Genomic DNA, 21148 nt, shown 5'->3' with positions numbered 1-21148 from the left:
AAAGTCGACCGAGTGGTGACTTTGGTGTCCGTCGAGGATCAGGAGACGATAGCGATTCTTTGATTGCTTGGTAGTACACCGGTCGAAGTGCTTTAGCCACTCGAGGCCTATCTCGTTATCTGTCCAGCCATTAGGACTCGTCGCAATAGCCCAATCGCCCGGGAGGTTGCTTTCTCGGTACCAGTGGGCGAGGTGATATTGGCCCGCGCCTATGATGAACGGCGGGATCGCTTGGCCCTCGGCATTGATCGCCTGAATGACTGTAATCCATTCCCGGTTTCCAGGCTGCACTGATTTTGGTCTTCCACGCCTTTCAGCATCTGTGACGACCATTCCGCTCGCAATAACGCCCATCATAAAGCCAGTCTCGTCAAAGTTGTAGATTTCATCAGGTCGGATGCCATACTTCGCAATTACATTTGCTACGAGCCTAAACCAGTTGCGAATAATGGTCGGATCTTCACATTTGGCTCTCTGGTAGTCATATTTACGGGGGAAATGCGTCTTGAGGTCTTTGTGTCGCTTGACGAAGTTAGAGGCCCAGCGCTTGCCGACAGGCGGCGTCTCGCGGTCGGCGAGCAATCGGTTAGCCATCTCCTCAACACAACGCAGTCGCGGGGGAAACCCTCGCGAATCCAGATCGAGAATGAACTGAACTATGATCTGTTCTTCTAGATCAGATAGTTTGCGTGATTTTGGGATAGAATCACGCGTAGAAAGGATACCCTTCTGCCGGCGATATAAAGTCCAATAACGGACCTGGTAGATGCCTGCGGCGCGTCGGAGACTTAATTTTGGGTCATTTTGAAGGGCACGAAGTGCAAGAAGAATCCTAGCCTCAATATTTGGGTCTGACATATTTGGTGGTTGAAAATTAATTGATTAAGTTGAGAAGATGTAAATTGCGGGATTTTTTGTTGCACTCGCTTGTCTGTTGCACCCGCTTATCATGTACGTTATTTAAAGGTATCTTTGCTTTTTGTTGACCGAGGTAGGTTTTAGAGTTGGACAAAACTTTCTGGCCCTTCCTCCGTAGAAGATATTTAACTTTGAGCAAATTGAAACCTATTCATATGAAACGTCACGTTGTTGCCATTTTTGGTAATTTTTTAGTACGACGTTGAAAAGTTGCATTTTGTATGGGGAGGAAATATTTTGGGTGTACGAGCGGTGGGTACGTACCGGGGGTAGGTACTGCATGGTACAAACAATTGCCAGCGCTATTCTACCTAACGCTAACTAGTACTATAAGCTTCCCAATCTTTCCGGAGAATCTCTCTTAATCGAGTATAGAGCTTGTCATCTTCTCGTTCCCAAGGCTTATCCCGAGGGAAAACAATCTTCCGTAGTCCATTCAATAATGAGATAAGTGGATTGTAATAGGTTGTGAAATTATTCGTGATGGTGGCCACAAAAATCGACTCCTTTGTCACAGTTCCCAACTTGAGTTTTGCTAACTCCTCCATATCTGCGTAGTTCCATTTATCAAACTGTGGAACAGCCCTGCTCTTGTCTGGTCCGTCATAGTGGATGCATATCCAGAATAGCACCCAGAAGAATGACTCAAGATCGTGCATAAAAGAATGTTGCTCACCTAGGAGCGCCCCAATTGCCATGAAAGCCCGTGTTCCAGTCTTCCCCTTTGCTCCTGACGCAGCCTCTCGCGGCTCTGTGATAGCCAGGTCAAGGTCAATCAAGAAGGAAGGCCAGGAGGGGTTATCATCGTCCTCGTTGATCATGAGATTGTTGATCGAGATGTCTCTATGAAGCAAGCCTGCCTTGTGCAAGGACTCGTGTCCCTCGATGCAGCGCTCGAATGCAGCAAGTAGAGCCGACCGAGAGCTCGCCTTGTAGATAGGCATCCCATAGTCTCGGAGAATGACACGTCGATGTACCCGATTTGGTAGTGAACTGGCGGCCTTCGCTGAAGACACAGAACAGGACCGCTTGCTAGAAGGAAGAGGAGCGCTGATTTGGCTAGATGACCGCTTTCTGCTGGCACCGGCTCTGCCGCGATCGTCTCTCGGTGCGCCAGACGCGACATTGCTCCGCCGTATTGGTCGTTCCGGACGGTAGTTCGCAGCTTGCGTAATATCCAGCCCTCTCCGAACATTATTCCGGATGTCATCATCTGCCCCGTCAATCTGTACCGTCTCGTGGTGATAGTACCGGGCTACGTTAACGACACCCTTGTCAGTCGCCTCACGTAGTAGTTCGCCTTCTTCATCTCGTTCCGGATATTGCCACGAATCCTTAATGACAAGCAGCATCTCCGGCCGTCCTTCGGGATGGGCTTTCCAACATGTCGTCGCTCGACCAGCTATGCAAGGCGCCCGCTGCATCACCTCGTCGATGATGATCCGCTCGGTCGAACCATTCCGATCGACCTCGATGAATCGCTCCCCGTTTGCCGTCATGATTGTCGGGTCGAACCCTAGCTGCTCCTCGTTCATCCAGAGAAAGCCAAGGATCGTGGACACAAACTGACGCCCATCTTTGTTAATGTCGAACTGCTCCGATGCGATGCCCCCGAGCCGGTCAAATGCCCATACCCTCATGAGGGACCCGCAGATGGTAAAGCCCAAAACGAAGCGACGGTCGTTCTGCGCAGCCAGCACCTCCCTCGCGTACCTCCCCAGATCAAGCCACGCCATCGAGGCCTTGTCGGCGGACGGGTTGCTCTTCAGCTCTCCAGGCACCAAGATCTGCGACCAGTGGCACCGCGAGTCTTTCCCAGCACTCGTATCCTTGACAAAACCGACGTCCAACTTGCGCTCTCCTGTAGAACCTTGTATTGGCTTATTGGGCTGGGCAAGAGGCCGTCGTCGATGCCGATGCGTTGGGATTGACCCGTGGCTGCCTGCGAATGTCGCTAGTTTGTCGCTGAAGTCGGCAAACCAGCTCAGCACATCATCTTGGTTCGCATCCCTGGGCCATCCCTTCCAACCGTCCTCAAAGAGTGGATCGCTGCCTTCCACGCATTGCTTGAAGAACGCCTGGGAGGCTGCGTCAAGGCCGGCCACGCCTCCAAAGTATGCATTATGAAAGTGACGGACCCCGACATACATAGATCCAAGCTCCTCCTTCAGCACGTCGTCCACGTATTTGCGATGTTCGGACGAGTTTGCGAAGCTGCTTGTATTGCGCAACCATGGGGTCTGTTGGAAGGAAGAGGCTATCGGTCGGGGAGGCGGCGTGGATTCGGCGACAGCGTCATAGACTCGATCCCAGATAAGGGCATCAGGCTCGCTGGCTAGGGCTGATTTCAGAAGAGACTTAATTGAATCAAGGTCGAAGTCGTCAGATGTAATCGCTGCATTGAGTCTTGATAGTTCGCTGAAGAGCGTTCTTCCGTTACTGGCTCGAAGCAGACGAGAAGCCGGGAGGATTTGTAGCGCCGAAACAAGGACAAGGATAATATTTTGGAGATCTACACGAAGGTTAGACGAGGGCGGCCTAGAACAAAATGTTTGATGACTACCTATTACCTTCTTGGGCAAATTTGTCTAACGCGTCTGGAGTGGAGGAGATACCCGCGCCTTCGCATATCGAATCGAAAGACGCATGAAAGGCATCAAGGCCATTCCCAATAGGGTTGTCCTCAATGGCCTTGGACTGCGATTCATTTCTCATGGCGGATGGGACACGTTCAGAAAGACAAGAAGAGAGGGCGAACGTCGCGTTTCTGTGGACTGAGCAACTGACGGCAAATCTTTGATCCGTTATACTTAGTCAGCATATTAACTGAAATGAAACGGGTTTAGTTCTCGCCACTAGAATCTGATTGGCGACAATATTGAGAACCGACGGCGAGGCCCATAAGTTAATATGATAACGTGCTTGATAAGCGAGCGTGACATACAAGCGAGCGTGACAAAAATCCCTTACCTTACAATATTTTAATCTAATCAGATAATTATCAACAATGCAATATGTCACAGTCTTCAAATAAAGCTAGAATCCTTCTGGCCCTTCAAGCCCTTCAAAATGACTCAAATCTAAGTCTCCGACGCGCTGCAGAGATCTATGAAGTTGGCCGAATGCAGTTATGGCGCCGCCATAATGGCATTCAATCACGACGTGATTCCGGCCCAAATTTGCGGCGACTATCTGATCTGGAAGAACAGACTGTAGTTCAGTTTATTCCTAACCTAGATTCGCAAGGATTCCCCTCGCGACAGCGTTTTGTGGAAGAAATGGCTAATTCCCTGCTTGCTGACCGCGATGCATCACCTGTTGGCAAGCGCTGGGCTCATAACTTCGTCAAACGACAACCAGAGCTAAAGACGCGTATCTTTCGGAGATATGACTACCAGAGAGCTAAATGCGAAGATCCTACGATTATTCGTGGCTGGTTTAGGCTTGTACAGAACACAATCGCAAAGTACAGCATCCAATCCGGTGATATCTGGAACTTCGATGAGACTGGCTTTATGATGGGCCTGATACAGTCCGGGATGGTTGTCACAGGCTCAGAAAGGCAAGGAAGGCCAAAATCAGTGCAGCCTGGAAACCGTGAATGGATTACCGCAATTCCAGCGATAAACGCTGAAGGCCAATCGATCCCGCCGTTTATCATTAGTTCAGGCCAGTATCATCTTGCGAATTGGTACCGAGAAAGCAACCTTCCCGCTGATTGGGTTATTGCAACGAGCCAAAATGGATGGACAAATAACGAACTGGGTCTTGAGTGGCTAAGGCACTTCGATCGATTAACAGCGAAGCGATCAGTTAGTCTCTATCGTCTCTTGATCATCGATGGTCACGAAAGTCACCACTCCGTTGACTTTGAGAGATATTGTCAGGATCACAAGATCATTACACTTTGTATGCCTGCTCATGCATCCCACTTGCTCCAGCCTCTCGATGTCGGGTGTTTCTCAGTACTGAAGAATGCTTATGGTCGAGAAATAGAGCATCTGATCAGATGCTCTATAACCCATATTTCCAAGACCGAGTTTTTCCCAGCCTTTTATGCCGCTTTTCAAGTTACTTTTACAGAAAGCAACATCCGAGGGGCATTTAGAGGAGCTGGGCTTTATCCTCTTAACCCGGAAACTGTTATCTCAAAGCTTGATATACAGCTACGGACTCCAACGCCTCCCGGGGAGGCAAGCCAACTGTCTAGTCCATGGGTTTCAAAGACCCCAAAGACAGTAAGAGAGGCTTAATCTCAATCCGAATACCTAACTAGACGAGTTATCATGCATAGTAGCAGCTCCCCAGAGTCAATAATAGAGGCTATTAAGTCGAACACTAAGGCAACGTTAGCAGTTATGCATGAGGTCGTCTTATTGAGAGATCAGGTCCGAAATCTTAAAGAAGCAAATACTACCATCCAGGACCACCTAATGCATAACCCCACCTAATGCATAACCAAAATTTCGCTCCTCTCATACAAAATCCAAATTTTGATGTCCACAAAAACAGGCCCGATTCTCAATTAATAAATGAGACTTTGGAGAAAGTATCTAGAAAATTGGCCAATTTTTACTGTCTGCGTGGTTTTTTGACCTCCCGACCGCTCCGTGTGCGCTGGCAGTGCTTTGTTACGACCATAAAGTCCTCACTTTCGTCCTCTGACCTGACACCCACCTCAATCACCGACTCGACCTCCTCATCCACAACCACCTCTATTTCTGCATCCTTTGCGTCAGGAAGAGCCTCTCCAGCCGCTAGACTCTCCGCCAGAGTCATGAATCGTCGGTTCGGGTTCGGTACCGCCTTTCTTTTCTTCCCTCGCCGCAGCTGGGCCATCTGCTCCTCGAGGCCAGTAATCCGCGCATTCTGAACGGCCACCTTCATCTCTAAAGCTTCTAACCCCTTTGCGATCTTACTATACTTCCGCCTGGTCGGACGACTGCGGTGTTTGGCCATTTCCCTCACTTGCCGGCTCGTTTTCGGCGTATCATCTGAGTGCAGTTGAGGAGGGCTCGGCGTCTTGAACTCTTCCAGCAGTTTTTCTTTGTCCGGCTGAATTTCCGGATGTGCTAGAGCTTTGTACCGATTTATTGGCCAATTTCCAGTAAACCTCCAGCCGGATAAGATAATATCCTTCCTCATGCCCGCCTCCCTGGCTTTCGCGTATGCCCGGATAAAGTTGACTTTGTCAACCGGCGCAGAATCGGACAAACTAGCCAGCTTTTGGAGTTCTTTCCGGTACGCACCTTTGATGACATTAAAAATTCCATTATCTAATGGCTGCAGACCATGGGAACAATGTGCTGGTAAGTAACAGCAGTAGACGTTGTTCAGAAAGCACGTAGCCATCCACTCATCCTGACTGCTGGTCAGCGACCCTATAGCGGGTGACTCAGCGGCGAAATCACCGAAATGCTCACCTGCGCATGGCTCCCGTGGCCGTCGAGGATAATAAGTCTCGCATCCGATGCATCACGAGGCTCCGTTTGAGGCAAATAGACGTCTTTCAACCACTCGAGAGCTATGTGGTTGTCGGTCCAGCCGTTCGGTGATGTGATGTAGTGCCAGTCCGCTATTAATTCGAATTCGTTAAGGAACCACTGCTTCTGCAGCTCTTTTCCTTTAAAGATAATTCCCGGTTTCAAAGCACGGCCAGTTGCGGTGACAGCCTCAATAAACGAGGTCCACGTGCGCGACTGAACGCCTTTCAACATCGCCTTCTTCTTCGGGTCAGAGCTCCCCGATTACGAGGCTGTCCAGGCCTCATGGACAATAAATTAGCTACACCCTATAAGAACCCATAGTGTACTTGTAGCAGACTTACCGAAACCCACCATTATACCGCCCTCGTCCACGTTAACTGTGTTCTCAGGCTTGATCCAGCCGTACTCGTTCTCCCTGATATCGAAGTACCAATTGACCGCCTTTGGAGTAAAGCCGTCAAATATGGCGGCTTCTTGACGTTTTCCAAGCTTGGTAGATAGTTTTGGGTGACGCTTGACGAACCTGGTGGTCCAGTGCTTGCCCAAAGGTTTGTTATCGCCTTGTTGTTGAAGGATGGCCTCGGCACAGGCGCGGACCTGGCTGTGCGAGGGAGCATAGCCCAGGGACTCTTGTCGCAGCACCCAACGGATAAGCGTCTCCTCCTGGCTCTTTGAAATACGCTGGTGGGCCTGGATACGTTCATTCCTGCTTGCTTGACCGGAAAGTCGTCTCGAAATGGTCCACTGAGGTACTACACGCTTCTGGGCCGCCTCATTCTGTGAGAGGCCTCTATCGGTGGTATCGAAGATAGCCTCAGCTACGTCATCCTCGGTATAATTACGGCGAATCATTACGAAAGGAGTTGTGGCGAGTAAATTAGGTGAAAGTTCGGCTTGAGTGGATGGAGTCGCGTAGGGTACATGAGGTGAAATGCGACAAGATTCAAAGGGCTAGAGAACCAGGCTACGGGGCGGAACGGGAAAGGTTCAAGCCGATATGAAAGTTTGATGAAAAAAGCAATATAGTGCAGGTCTTCGTGCGCGAGTATCTTCATGCCTGGCCGAGTACAATGCAATTGAAAATTTGGATTTTGTATGGGAGGAGCGAAATTTTGGTTATGCATTAGGTGGGGTTATGCATTAGGTGGTCCTGGATGGTATATGGGAGGAGTTATGTGCTTCATGCGCAAGCAATTTCGAGCCACATCTAGTTCTGCTGCAGGGCGAAACCCTGTTGATGTTTGACAGTGATACCACTTCGGACTATGCACCAAGCCATTTCTGGCTGGCTATCATGAGAGCGTTATGGTACGCTAGCCAGTGCTCGGCTCATAGCTCGCAAGGCAACTTAGAGACCCTGGTTCAAACACTAGATACATTTGATAGGGCTGCTTCCGAGGCTATCTGGAGGACTCAAGGTACTTGGCCGACAGTGTTCCAACTCCAAAGTCCAGAGATGCACTGGTCATCAGTACAAGATGTATTTGACCACAGAAGAGGACTCCCCAACACATTCCTGGGCTTGGTGGCCCAGTTCTCTATCCTCCCTTACTTACAAAAAAGACTAATCACCAAGAGGAGTTTTCCTCAGCAATGGAATCCGAAAAACGGGATAGGTCTTTTAGAAAACGCAATTTTTGGATACAAGTACTACATGGCAGAGAACTTCGACCCCCCTAATGGATTACCAACCATCGATCGCAATCAAAGACTGGCCACAGTTCAATTCCTACTAGACCGTGGTCTCCAACAAACAAAAGGACATTCTAGGCACCACCAGGTTTCCATTCGTGATGAACTAAGATGTTTGGCAGCTAAGGAAGGTCAAGATAGTACTTATTATTTAGAAGTGGTCAGGTGCCTAAGTTATACAGGTATTTTACATTCTACGTTTTGGCGATTTAAATCAGTCCTTTATAGATAATTATATATTTTTATTTAATATACCTAACTACTTCATATGGTAATATAATAAAGAAATAATATAGTTGATAAGTCTAGTCAGTATAATAATAGAAGATACTACTTACGCTTCTTATGTGCTTTATAAGGCCAAGACTACTAATAGTAAAAAGATAGATATAAGAGACTTATTTCTAGCTCTGGCTCGAGTCCACCGAGTCTCCTCGAAAGGACTTGAGTTCTCCAGTAGTCTTGTCGATATGATGTTTCAGGTGGATATGATCAAGTGCCGTAGAATTGCCATTTGAGACTGCTGGAAGTTCTTGTTGACGGCGCTGTTTCTCGCAGAGGTAGCAGTACCATACCCGTTTCCGATCTCTCTTTGACTGTAGATCCTCACCGTATAGCCAGATCACCGACGTGCGTTTCTTTGTTGACCTAGGGCCTCTTGCGATCACAGAACAGCGAGTATATTGCTCGCCCTGAAGCTTGAACTCATCTGGCTGGATCAGGGCGTCTGGATCGCGACTACCGGTATTGTTGATCGATTCTGGAGCGAGAACAACATTATCTGATTCTGAAGACCTATTAGAAGAACGAGAGAAGAAGTGGGTGATTGTTGGTGCGGCCATTCTGGGACGTCAATTACATTGTTGGTCAAATGGTAAAGGGCATGTTATCGGGTTTGTGCTGCTGCATATTATGTAGGCAAACGGACGTCTCACCTTCGCGCTGCATTACTGACTTGGTTTGCCGATGGGACTTGACGGATTTAGCATCGTGGAGACCAATCAACACCACACGGAAACAATGTGCCTGAAACAAAGAGTGGGGTTCGGGCTCGCCTCTTTCCTAATTAGGAATGGTCCATTGGCGCTCCCAGTCCAAATTTCTGAAACTGTGAATCCAGTCCAGCCAAATCCACTCCATCCAAATCCACTCCATCCAAATCCACTCCAATGCTAGTCCAGTCCAACAAGATCACTGTCTTGTATTGAGTCTGGTGCTATTTTTCTGTGTTTATTGCACCTCGTAGTGGTTTCTTGACATGAGACTCGACTCATAGGCAATCGACAGAAAGAAATCTCAGTAACAGTGGCGATTTACCCATTCAAAGATCTAAAATCTGGCCTTCGCTAGTATTTCCCTGTTGTGGTGATGGGTCCTTCAAATCATCCCATATCACGCAGCCCAGCAGAGTCGATCTGACTACATATCTTAGGCTCACTGATGGTTCTATACAAGTCGGTCTTAAAATGCTATAACGCGACAATATACACAAATCGCAGCATAAATAAGCAGCTACGATAGGCAAATTTAGTCTTCATATTGACGACGGACATTTGATCTATCCAACAGCTCAGCTTCAGGGAATATTCTGTTCAAATCCTACTTCAGTCAACCTTCAGCTTGAGATCTGGTTGATGTTCAAACATTCGATTCAGTCTATAGTAACAACGAGAAGATGCTACAAATACGGAATCCAAAGCGCAAATAATTGCAACAAAACCATCCTCCTGTTATGTACCTTACACAACTCTTTTACTCCCTTCTCTTCCCTCTATTGCGACTCTTAGGCCGTAATCTAGTCTTGTCTTTCCCTGTTTTTCTCTTCTCCCCCTCTTCACCGTCGGCGTTATCACCTCTCCTTCGTTGATACTTATTCTTACTGTTCCGCGTCCTATTCCCCTTCTTATTCCTATTAATCTCATTCTTCCCCTTCTCACATGCATTATCACCAACAATCTCATTTAACTTTCGTTTAGACTTAAACGTCTTTTTTAGCTGCTTCAACTCAACTTCATCATAAGAAATATCACTTGATTCCTCAGTCAAAGTATTATCTTTCTCATCGGAACTACCACCAGGCCAGTCCTGTTCTATCATCAGAGGAAGAGGAGGACGAGCTTGCCCCCTAGCTTTACTCTTCCTCCTCGCACAGTTCTTGGCCTTTCTCGCAGAAACATACCACTCCACAAACGGGAAGTGCTGACTGGAAGCAGCAATAGGGAAGACTGGTTCCCGTTAAGTATACTATATCTCGTGACTGGAAGTGGTAACTGCCTGATGAGACAAGGCTACTGGTTCCGCCTGAGTGACTGGCATCACTGGCCACGATTGCTGCTCTTCCTGTATAGGGGAATACAGGCGACTTCCGTAATTGAAAGAGAAATTCCTTCGACCTTCCGGACAAGATAAATCTCCAGGGAGTTTCGTGGGTAAATTCAATGGACCTGGCTGTTCAGGCAACTGCCTCTGTGAAGATACTGTCTCAGCTTGGCTTTGATTCCTGTCGGAAGTAGTTACATGCTGAGCATTCTCTTGTGTTGGTGTTCGAGGAGTCGTAGGTTCAGATCGGAGGAATGCTGTCTACGTCGGTCGCGTAAATCTGTTGATTGACGGAGCTGGAGGTATCGGTCGCGTACGTGGAGGGATGATTGTTTGATGGGTTTCATTATCCGGAAAGTGGAAACTGTTGGTGGGTGCTGTCAGCCATGTTGGAATTTGGGTCGTAGAGGTTGTGGCTGGTGCTGAAAGAGTTTGAGTTTGAGACTCTTGCTGTGGAGGATGAGGGACAGGTTGAGGTACTGGCTGGGTCTGGGGTACCATGCAGTACCCCTCTACCGATAAGACCCCTCCACTGATAAGCAAAAAAAAAGTTTCCCAATACAAACTGCTACTTTTCAGCCACCTTACAAAGAGTCACCAGAAATACGAAAAACAAATTGATTGCTATTTCTCGGTTTAGAATTACATGCAACTTAATATCCTCTTGGTCTCTTGACTACACGGCCTGCGCGAGTTCGTGCGGCAGGTAATTCTTCTGCCTCCGAATTTGTGCTCTCATCCTCTTCCGCTCCTCCCACCTCAATCACTTCCTCAACAGCCTCTGTCTCGTCAGCTGCTTGATTTGGTTCTGAAATAGCGTCACCAGCCACTAGAGCCTCGGCTAGTGTCATGAACTTCCTGTTGGGATTCGGTATCGCCTTTCTCTTATTGCCTCTGCTCAACCGCCCAACTTCCTCCTCTAAGCTGGCTACTCTTGTGCTTAAGGAGGCAATCTTCGATTCTTGAGCTTCAAACCCTTTGGATATCACTGAATAGCGTCTTCTTGTCGATGGGGTCTTATTTTTGCCTAGATCTCTGATATGGCGGCTGGTCTTTGGTGTGTTATCAGAGTCGATTTGCCCGTCCCTGTGGCCATCTGATGTAGGCGTTACTTCCTTCTTCTCTGGTTGAATCTCAGGATGTGTAAGTGCTTTACGTCGTGAAATCGGCCAGTTTCCAGTCACTCTCCAGCCTGAGAGGATGTTTTTCTTCGTCATTCCCACTTCCCTAGCCTTAGCGTAGGCCTTAATGAAGTTGACCTTATCCACTGGCGCAGAATCAGTCAGGCTCGTCAGCTTTTGGAGTTCTTTGCGGTAGGCAGTTTTAGAAGCATTAAACACGCCGTTATCAAGTGGTTGCAAGCCGTGAGAGCAATGAGCTGGTAAGTAACAACAATATACGTTGTTCAAGAAACACGTAGCCATCCACTCATCCTGGATTTAGAGTTAACAACGTCTTCGATTCACCAGATCCAAAACAGCCAGATACGTACAGATACGTGGCTTCGGTGACCATCTAATATGATAAGCCCCGCATCGGACTCATCTTCTGGTTGAGTCTGGGGAAGGTAGACCTCTTTGAGCCACTCGACTGCGATATGGTTGTCCGTCCAGCCGTTCTCGGACGTGATGTAATACCAGTCGGCCACTTGCTTGAGCTCATCGACAAACCATTGTTGCTGAAGCTCTTTGCCCTTAAAGATGATCCCAGGCTTTAGAAGACGGCCAGTTGCCGTGACGGCCTCGATAAAGCTAGTCCAGGTGCGGGACTGGGAGCCTTTGAGGAAGGCCTTCCTTTTGGGATCGCTACTGCCGATGACCAAAGAATCCAAGCCTTGGTTCGCAATGCATTAGCTAGATTGATGGCCAAAACGATAATAACTCACCAAATCCTGCCATAATACCGCCCTCATCGACGTTAATTATATTATCAGGTTTAATCCACCCATATTCTCTCTCCCGGATATCAAAGTACCAATTGACGGCGGTCGGGGTAAAACAATTGAACCTTGAAGCTTCCTGCCGTTTACCTATCTTTGTCTTTATGGATGGATGGCGTTTTATGAACCTGGCTAGCCAATGTATACCGATAGGCTTTTCCCTGCCTTGTTGTCGTAAGAGGGCAGTGACAGTGGCGCGAACTTGACTATGAGAAGGGGCATAGCCCAAGGCCTCTTGTCGAAGTATCCAGGCAACCAAACTGGACTCCTGAGACTTAGGTAATAACTGGGCAGGATGGGTGACCTCAGACTTTGGTGGTACACCTCTTAACCGGCCTGAAAGAGTCGGCTGAGGGACGCCATGCTTCTGCCCGGCTTTGTTCTGGGAGAGGCCGTTATCTGTGACATCCAATATGGCTTCAATGACGTTATCCTCTGTGTAACATACTCGAGTCATTCTTCAGGGTAATTATGGAAGATTGGTGTAGATGGAAAACCCGAAAGTTATGGGGAGGACTGTTCGTAGACGAGGCATTGATGGGGATTTTGCATTAGTGCCATACTGGCATACCGCTCATACGACGCAAAAAGGAATAGTATAATACGAAACAACATGAAACTCCCGTTGAGACACAGCTTGTTTCATGTAAATAACTCCAATCTTTGGCCAAGAACCGTATAAGTGAAATTGGGCATTTTGTGTGAGGAAACTTTTTTTTTGCTTATCAGTGGAGGGGTCTTATCGGTAGAGGGGTACTGCATGGTAATTGGTCAAGTTGGTAGTGTTAGCTAATCAGATATTGGTTTTATCGTATACACCAGAAACGTGACGTGTCACGATGGCCTTGTTACGCCGTGAAGCTATCCGCCACCGTCTGAGTAGTAAGCGACCTCACTGATGGCTACGACCCGTGGCACACTTATGGCTCTTAGACGCCCACCGTTAGCAGACAGACATATAATTTTATGTTCTCTTTACTCCTCGGATAAGCTCTTTCACGGCCAAGGATAACTGTCGTGAATAGTTTCACGGACAGCACGAACGCCACATCACAACTAGCGCAAGGCAGCATACGGCTGCCTAAAGACCATCAATGCTGCTTATGACGAAACATAGCCACAAGAAGCCAGCTCCCAGTCCCTCATTAGATAGAAGTTAAGAGGTTTCTTCGATTCGATGTTTTCCACATGCGAGTGATGACTTTTTCAATCAATGCTATGGCCGAGCTGCCCTGTCTATTGTTTTTGATTCTATGAATCTCACTACAAATCCTAGACGCAAATCCTAGACGCTTTAGGCACCATTAGTGTGTCATATGCTCAAGCACTTATTCCGAGAATCTCGACTATGGCTAGCTCATCGCCTATTAATTCAACATCTGCTCAATTAACAGCCATCGAGCGGCTGGGCTGGGACTTCTACAGTTTCTTTCGTGTGGAGTTTCTTGAGAAGAACAAGACTCAAATTGGAAGGGTTCGGAAGTCTTACAAGATGACTAAAATGTTATAGACGAAGATATAAAGCCATGGCATCTTAATTCTACCCGTTTTGTCGTTGCACGTGACCTTATTGTTGTACAACTGTTGTAAAGTTGTACAACACTACCTCACAACATACAACTATTGTACAACAATACGCATCTATGGCTTGTTGGAGCTCAAATTCGGTATAATGCTTCATTGTATGATGAAGAAGGTATCGTGAAAAAATGGCGTTGTTTGGCGATAAATGGCAATTGTTGTGATGGTTTGAAAAAGGGATGTTCTTGACAATGCGGCATTTTCGGATGGCTCGGATGTGGGGGTGGCTCGTAAGTGGGGTGGGTGGGTTAACTCAAAGCCTGTAAGCAGTCCACAACAAATTCTACTCAGTCGAAATGGCAGTCTCTCCCGAAGCCGCTGCGATTATCCAGCGCAAGAAGGCGCAATACTGTCGCTTCGCCAACTCCAATCAATGGAACCGCTTCGACAGCATCATGCTACCCAACGCGACGTTCTTCTTTCACAACCTAGATGGGTGTGTGATTACGAAGGGAGACATTGAGTACTCGTGGTCATCCACGAAAGATTGGGCAGCGTTCTTTGAGAATGAGCACAAGACGATGCAAACGATGCATATTGTCGGACCAGCTGAGATGGAGCAGATTGCACCTGATGAGATCAAAGCCATCTGGGCTGTTACGTATCAGGCTGGGACGAAGGAACATGAGGGAGGTGTTCATGGAACAGGCGGTGGGCATTATCATGAGACGTGGAAGAAGGTTGGTGATGACTGGTTCATGGAGAGCCTGAGGATGGAGAGGACCTACTGGAAGGTATTGAGCGTTTAATGGGCGTATTCAAGCCGACTACATATATCTACATCTAGGAAGAGCCATTGGTGCCATTTGTCTTTTTTGCTTCAGAGGCATCCTCAGCATCAACACCTCTATACTCAAAGTACTCACTCCATTCACTATCATTGATCAGATCTTCAGCAAGCCTCTTCTCGTAGAAGATAGCAAACTCGCACCCCTCATCGGACTCGGGTGATGGGTCGCGAGGTGGGTAAACAATGATAACACCCTCTGTGATGCGATCGAGCAAGTGACGGTATGTAGCTGGCTTCGCGAAGCCAAAGTCGGCCGAAGTGATGTTTGCACTGCGGTGGTCTGTCTGGAGAATCGATAGAGGAGGCTGCGCATCGACTCGGGTGTTCAAAGATGTCTTGTCGCGAATGACAGCCACCATCCCAAGCGTCTTGTCAAGGTTCTCTTGCGTAACGCTGTTGGTCAAGCGGCGGATATACGACGCCAACTCTGACAGCGACCACTCCGACATGATCTGTGCAACAGTAGGCTGTGTAACAGGTGCAGTGGGAGACGTCACAGCGAACATGACATTATGCTGGATACGCGGTGGCACCTTTGGACTATGCATTCGTCGTCTCATATCAATTGCCTCACACCAGTATAAAGTCGACTTCGGATCGGGATTGAAGACGGGCGCTCGTATACGCGTAAGGTTACGCCAGATAAAGGCTGAGAAGGCATCGTATGTCGAAATCCACGTTCCATCGGTGGGAGTGGCTTTGGCTTTGAGCTCGGCTGCTTTGCTCTTGGGGAGGTGGAACAGCAGAGACACGCCGACCTGGTGAGCGGAGTGTCGCTCTGGGGGCGCTGGGCCATCGATCTTTTGATCTTCTCGGGGTTCTTGCTTGATGAGGCGCGATACATCGAGGTTCAGAGGATCCCAGGTCGGATGTTTGGTGCCGTTCACATCGGCGTAGCAGTTCTCAGCTAGCTGATGAACGAAACCCGCCCAGCCCATTACATCGTTGGTGTAGTGATGATGATGAATGTTGAAGACAAGGCCACCTCGGATGAAGTTGGCCTTGAAGGCTGACACGACGGGGCTGTTGTCAGGATGTGCTTCAGGCTTCTCGCCATATGTCATGGGCGGTACACTCCATTGCTCAAGATCCCCGAGCGTCACCGCACTAAAATTCGTCTTCTCAAGATCCTCAAACGAAGGATACTTATCCGCATCCTCAGGCGCATCAAGCCACTGCACAAAGAACCTCACAGTACTATCCCTCTTCTTAGTAAACGAGTGACCACTGCCAGGATCCTTCTCAATGGTCCCACAGTAGTGTCTAGCCTGCGCCAGTGTCCTCTCCAGCCCAGCCTTGAGGATCTCAGCGGCTCTTTCCTTCTGCGAGTCCTCTAGCTTGAAGAACAGAGCGTAGTTGTTGTAGCTGCAGACCGTGAGGTAGTCGAGCGTGGTGACCTTGAAACGTTCCTCTTCGGGGTCGTTTTCCCAGCCCAGTGGGTGAAGATGGTAGACGTCTTGCTTGGGCATGGCGGGCGTGGGGCGCGTGGTGGATATGGTGAGAAGTGTGTGTGAAAGTATGCGTGATAGATAGGGAAGAGTATGGGTGTGAGAATGAGCTGGATTTATGAGCCTGGTAGCCGAGAGTAGGTTCTTGGCAGGGTGATTTGGTGGCCCCTTTCTTCTTCTTAGCTGGTTGTTCTAAGAAGCTATCAGCATTAACAGTGAGGGGTTGTCAATACGAAGGAATGGCACTGAGCTGCTGGCTGCATAGAATTGGCGAAAAAGTTGAGACAATAGTCTTGGGAACGGTACGTAAGGGAGTGGCCTGATCCTTCAATGCAGCCAAGGCATTAACTGCTTTTGAACCAACGCAGCGTTACAGATACCAGGGACCTGGTCCTCCGACAATTACCCAAGGATGTAAAGTGCCGATCCTCTGCAGATTTCTGATGAAGAAATGCCAAGTCGGCCAAGTTCATGCAACGCCAACAGGGGACCAGGGATGAAGGAACTTTAAAATCTGGAGCGGGACGGTTGACGGGAGCTAATAAAAAGCCCGCGCCGTCTGGTATGCGAGACGTAAGACGTTGAGTGTCTTAGCTTAGATATTATTGACTAGCAGCGAAGTCAATGAAATCTTGTCGACAGGTTCATGGTAGTGGAATGAGATGATGGAGGGCCCGATATTTGGGAGTAGCTGGCTTGGCCTGCAGACGGGTGTAACATTTCCGGTAGCCCAGTAGTCAGCACATATGCATCTGTTTGGATTTGTTAAGGATCTGCTCTGCTGGAGCAAGTTCGCAGTCATTTTGCTGGGATGCAAATTGCAGTGACTGATCACATGTTGTTGGTTCACCCCTGTATGCGTTCTTTTCTCTTGGTGGGTGGGGAACCTGAATCCTTCGGTCGGATGCCGTTTTCCTGTCAGAGTTCCGGCACGGAGTATGGACAGTCTCCCTTTCCGAACTCACAAACGGGTCATTTTAGTTCTATAGGGCTGCTAGCTGTTTGCAATTCACTCTTTAGTCTCTTATAATTGACGTTAGCAACTAAACTCGCATAGTCCGGGCCAAGCCTAGCCAAGAACAGATCATAAACTTAATTGTTCGCCTGGACAGGAGGGAGTGGCATGAGCTTGTAGCCGAGGTTCCACGATATGGAGTTCATTCTCAGCCTAGACAGGGTTAACAACCATGCTTTTCACACGCGGCACCAACGTCCCGAAGGAACTTGTGAGAAAAGTACCCCTGTGACTTTTAATGTCTGACCTACTGCAGCCAATGTCACCAAATTCCAATGAGCCAGGATTTCGGGAACTGATAACGCAAAGGGATGTTTCAATCAAGAACTCAATTACGGCTTGCACAGACAAGACTTTCTAGTAAGAGATGCCCTTGTAAATAGTTTGTTACCTGCTATAGTATCGGGTCCAAAAGTAATTACTGTTTCGCCTCCCCGACCCGAAATACCGGGCCACGGTCCGTACCAAACTCTCCTTAACATGGGGGACTAGAGCATTTCCGTAGGATCGTTAAAAGTCAGCTCGTTCCTGGACCTCTCGTGCCTGAAGATCAAGAGACCTTATTATTGTCCTGTGCTTCCATCATGGCTACACTTGATCTAGATGGACCGGCCCTTGCACCTCCAAAGGGCGAGGTGTCGAATCTGAATGATCCCCCAAATCAGAATGTCCTGGCTTATGCTGTTCTGATTATCTGCGCGGTGATTACCACTATATGCTTCCTTTTGAGAGCTTATGGGCGAGTATATCTGCTGAAGAAGTTTCAGACTGAAGAGGGTGAGTAGCGCGCCTGATCCTTCCTGAGTCATCGCTAAACAGATTTTGAAGTTCTCACGACCTTGGCATATGTATGTCTGATCCTTTGAATGTGCTTTACATGATATCTAACAGAATCAAGGGCAACTACTGGGGTGCTGCCTATGCGACGTTCAAGATGGTGGATACGCCTGGATATTTCGTGCATCAATGGAATGTCCGTCTCAAGGATGTAATTCCCACAAACTACGTGAGTATCCTTTACCAAAACTACATAACCGTAAAGGCTGACATATATCAGTGGGTTCTCATCTTTGGAGTCTGCTACTCCTTCGTCCTCCCATTTCTCAAAATCGCTATCCTCGTTGAATGGTGTCGCCTCTTCGTGCCGAAAGGCACACGAACAAAGAGCATCTTCTGGTGGGGTTGCATAGCCATTGGCTTTGTCCAGGCCACATCCAATACCGCAATTGTCGTTGCTCTGAACATGCAGTGCAACCCTCACGAGGCCATCTGGGACTTTAGAATCCCAGACGCCAAATGCTGGGACTTGCATAAGCTGCAGGTCGCGTCTGCTACGATCCACTTGTGCTGCGATATTGCCATCTTTTTACTGCCCCAGCAGGTTATCTGGAAGTTGAAGATGTCTTGGAAGAAGAGGATGGGTGTATCGGTTATCTTCGGTCTCGGTCTCCTGTAAGTGAATGTTGCCAGCTCAGGAAACCGCTGCTAACATGTTGTACAGGGCCTGTGTATCCGCTGCCTTCAGACTGGCTGTCACAGTCAAGTACGGCAAAGCCGCCGATGCTCTCTACGCCCTCGCCCCTCTCGTCTTCTGGGCAACCGCCGAAATGACCTGTGGCTTCTTCGTCGTCTGCGTCCCGTGTATCCCAAATATTCTCAAAGAAGCCGGCGTTATCCGCAACATAAAGCGTGCATTCGGCATCGCCCCCACGAACCCTAATACTGGAGACCGATATGGCAAAAGTGGAACAAAGGGTTCACAGCTCTCGTCTACGGGCCCCAAGTCTTACTACAAGCTAGATGAGGATGGCGTGCCATTGGGAACACTCAAAGGATCTGAATCGACGGAGTTTTTGCGGGATAATACCAACAATGGGCAGGGAATTACCCGGACGACGCAGATCAAGATCACGCAGGATAATCGCTCGACAAGTGATTCGGAAGGTCATGCTGCGTTCCCGGCGTCTCAGAAGCCCTGGGGTGTATAAAGCATGAGGGTTAGCCGATGCTGCATGAACTATATAAAAAGGGTCGGTTTCGTGGCATTGTTACTCTGTAAAATGTTTATAATTAATGTAAGATTTCGTATAACTATTTCTAAAAAAAATAACACTTGCAGGGCAGCATAGCCCGACATGGGCGCTCGAGGAACATTTTCTCAAGGCCGATTAAAACGAGACTTGTGGCTGAGAGCTTAAATCAGCAGATTGAACTTAGTGCTAGCATCCCATCAGAATCAGGCCATTCTATGTTATGCCGCTAACTTCCTATTCTACCCAGAACGAAAAAATCAACCTTGACAGGGAGACGAGAAAAGAATTCGTAATGCAACCCAACCCAGTCATGATATGAGTAAAGTCTCATAAATTGGCTCCACCAGGGATGAGCGCTAATCTCTCCAGGGGTTAGGCCTGTCTTGATTTCCCGGAAGTCTTCCTAGCTTCTCCGCTCGCCTCGGAGGATTTAACACACTTTACCCGACGGATCAGCGATTGCAGGTTTCAGGACTGCGGCGTAGTTTTTCGGCAGATGTGTGAGTACAGGGTGAGTTACGGACTTTCGGACATTGGCTATCAAAGAGGACAAGACAAGACCTTCTGAGAGGAGTATCAGCAGCAGCTGACGTGGCAGATGCATTCAAGTGGCCCTCGGCTTGGAGTTAAAGTTAAGCTCGAGCTTATGTTTCGACTATCTCAAGACGTGCCGGCCCGAGCTGCCTTGTTTTAGTTCGCCGAAACTAGCCTCGAGTAGGTTTCCAAGCTTGAATCAGGAAAACATAAGCTGAAAGTCATACGAGACACACACTAGTTCTAGACCCACGAAGCTTTGCTTGCCAGAGTCATCGCGATTGGGACTTCGCAAGATGCCGAACCTAAGTAACAGGAGACTAAAATTAGCATACTTCAAAGTAGCATTGCTTAGCCCTTATCGAACCCAGGTTAACGACAACCTGGGTAGAAAGTTGAAAGTGCCAATCTGTCACAGCTCGAAGTCAGACCAGCCTACCCTAGATCTGCAAGTGGATATAGATCACGTGGCGATACGTTATCGCTGAGACTTTAGTTTACCGACTAGATAGATCCTGAACGTAGCTCCTCGAGCTACATCTTGTCAATAGAGCCTATCCGTAGCAATAGAACCTAGCCCGCCTGATCCCGAGCCGGATCCGTGACACATCTGAGCGTTTAGCAGCTGATCGCCGTGGCTAGGGTAGGAGGGAGAAAACTGCGCTAACGTGAGAAAGTGCCACTCACCTCCATCTGGTGTGCGTCTTCCGGCCACTGTAAACACAGCTCGGGGCGAGACGTCTAAGCCTCAAGGAGAAAAGATGAGCAAGCTGAAAGAGAGACCGATTATATTGGGTCTTTTGCTCCGGTGGAACACTGACACCCCTGCAAGCTCTAAAATCAGACAGCGTTCGGGGAATTTGTTCCGAGGGAAAGCTACGCTTAAAGTGGAACGGATCGAGATGCACAGCTTTGAGTGTCATAAGCCTACGCTTGCGTACCGGTCAGGGTGGTCGGGCCAACCAGAGGACATCAAATAAAAGGTACATTTAGCCCCACCTAATTTATACGGTGATAGAAGTCCCAACAATTCCCGGATCTACATAGGGGTACTTTGCACTCCTGACAGCCGTACCGTGACTGAACCCTTTTGCCCCTATTCCCATTATTTGTATTGGCTTGTAAGGGCTGCGGCTGACCCTCTCGCCTCTCCAACCCGTATTCCTTTACAAGCTTTACAAGTACGAAATCTCTGCCTTGACTGACTGTCAGGTTGATACTTAGCAATAAGGCCATCCACAATGTGTTGCCGCCAGTCGGCTTGTGACGTTATAGGCCTCCACTGTGGCTGCCCTCTAAGCTGACCGCTAGGTCGGAGGCTTGTTGAGAAGCCACGAGGCCGTAGGGAATGAAGAAGAAATGTATGATGAAATGGGGCGGGGTTGATTCCTCT

General features: G+C 48.4%; 5 protein-coding genes across 5 annotated transcripts; 2 read left to right on the top strand and 3 right to left on the bottom strand.

Annotated features, from left to right (window-relative positions):
• Positions 1-1235: 1235 nt before the first annotated feature.
• FPOAC1_013620 (uncharacterized protein) lies at positions 1236-3633 on the bottom strand (the record flags this gene model as incomplete). Its single annotated transcript, XM_044857961.1, has 2 exons — positions 1236-3430; positions 3489-3633. The coding sequence occupies 2 exons, from the start codon at positions 3631-3633 to the stop codon at positions 1236-1238; spliced, it is 2340 nt and encodes a 779-aa protein (XP_044701343.1).
• Positions 3634-8500: 4867 nt separating this feature from the next.
• On the bottom strand, positions 8501-8938 carry FPOAC1_013619 (uncharacterized protein; the record flags this gene model as incomplete). The annotated part of the gene is made up of 1 exon (XM_044857960.1): positions 8501-8938. One exon carries the CDS (start codon positions 8936-8938, stop codon positions 8501-8503), a length of 438 nt encoding a protein of 145 aa, XP_044701342.1.
• A 5293-nt stretch (positions 8939-14231) lies between these two features.
• On the top strand, positions 14232-14684 carry FPOAC1_013618 (uncharacterized protein; the record flags this gene model as incomplete). Its single annotated transcript, XM_044857959.1, has 1 exon — positions 14232-14684. The coding sequence occupies one exon, from the start codon at positions 14232-14234 to the stop codon at positions 14682-14684; it is 453 nt and encodes a 150-aa protein (XP_044701341.1).
• A 34-nt stretch (positions 14685-14718) lies between these two features.
• Positions 14719-16194, bottom strand: FPOAC1_013617 (uncharacterized protein; the record flags this gene model as incomplete). The annotated part of the gene is made up of 1 exon (XM_044857958.1): positions 14719-16194. The coding sequence occupies one exon, from the start codon at positions 16192-16194 to the stop codon at positions 14719-14721; it is 1476 nt and encodes a 491-aa protein (XP_044701340.1).
• A 1578-nt stretch (positions 16195-17772) lies between these two features.
• On the top strand, positions 17773-19176 carry FPOAC1_013616 (uncharacterized protein; the record flags this gene model as incomplete). Its single annotated transcript, XM_044857957.1, has 5 exons — positions 17773-17965; positions 18017-18036; positions 18087-18194; positions 18246-18640; positions 18690-19176. 5 exons carry the CDS (start codon positions 17773-17775, stop codon positions 19174-19176), a joined length of 1203 nt encoding a protein of 400 aa, XP_044701339.1.
• Positions 19177-21148: the final 1972 nt, after the last annotated feature.

This window comes from Fusarium poae (genome assembly GCF_019609905.1).
Source record: "Fusarium poae strain DAOMC 252244 chromosome Unknown contig_2, whole genome shotgun sequence".
Classification (NCBI taxonomy): domain Eukaryota; kingdom Fungi; phylum Ascomycota; class Sordariomycetes; order Hypocreales; family Nectriaceae; genus Fusarium; species Fusarium poae.
The sequence above is the reverse complement of the archived record's forward strand: the minus strand, read 5'-3'. Positions and strand labels throughout refer to the sequence as shown.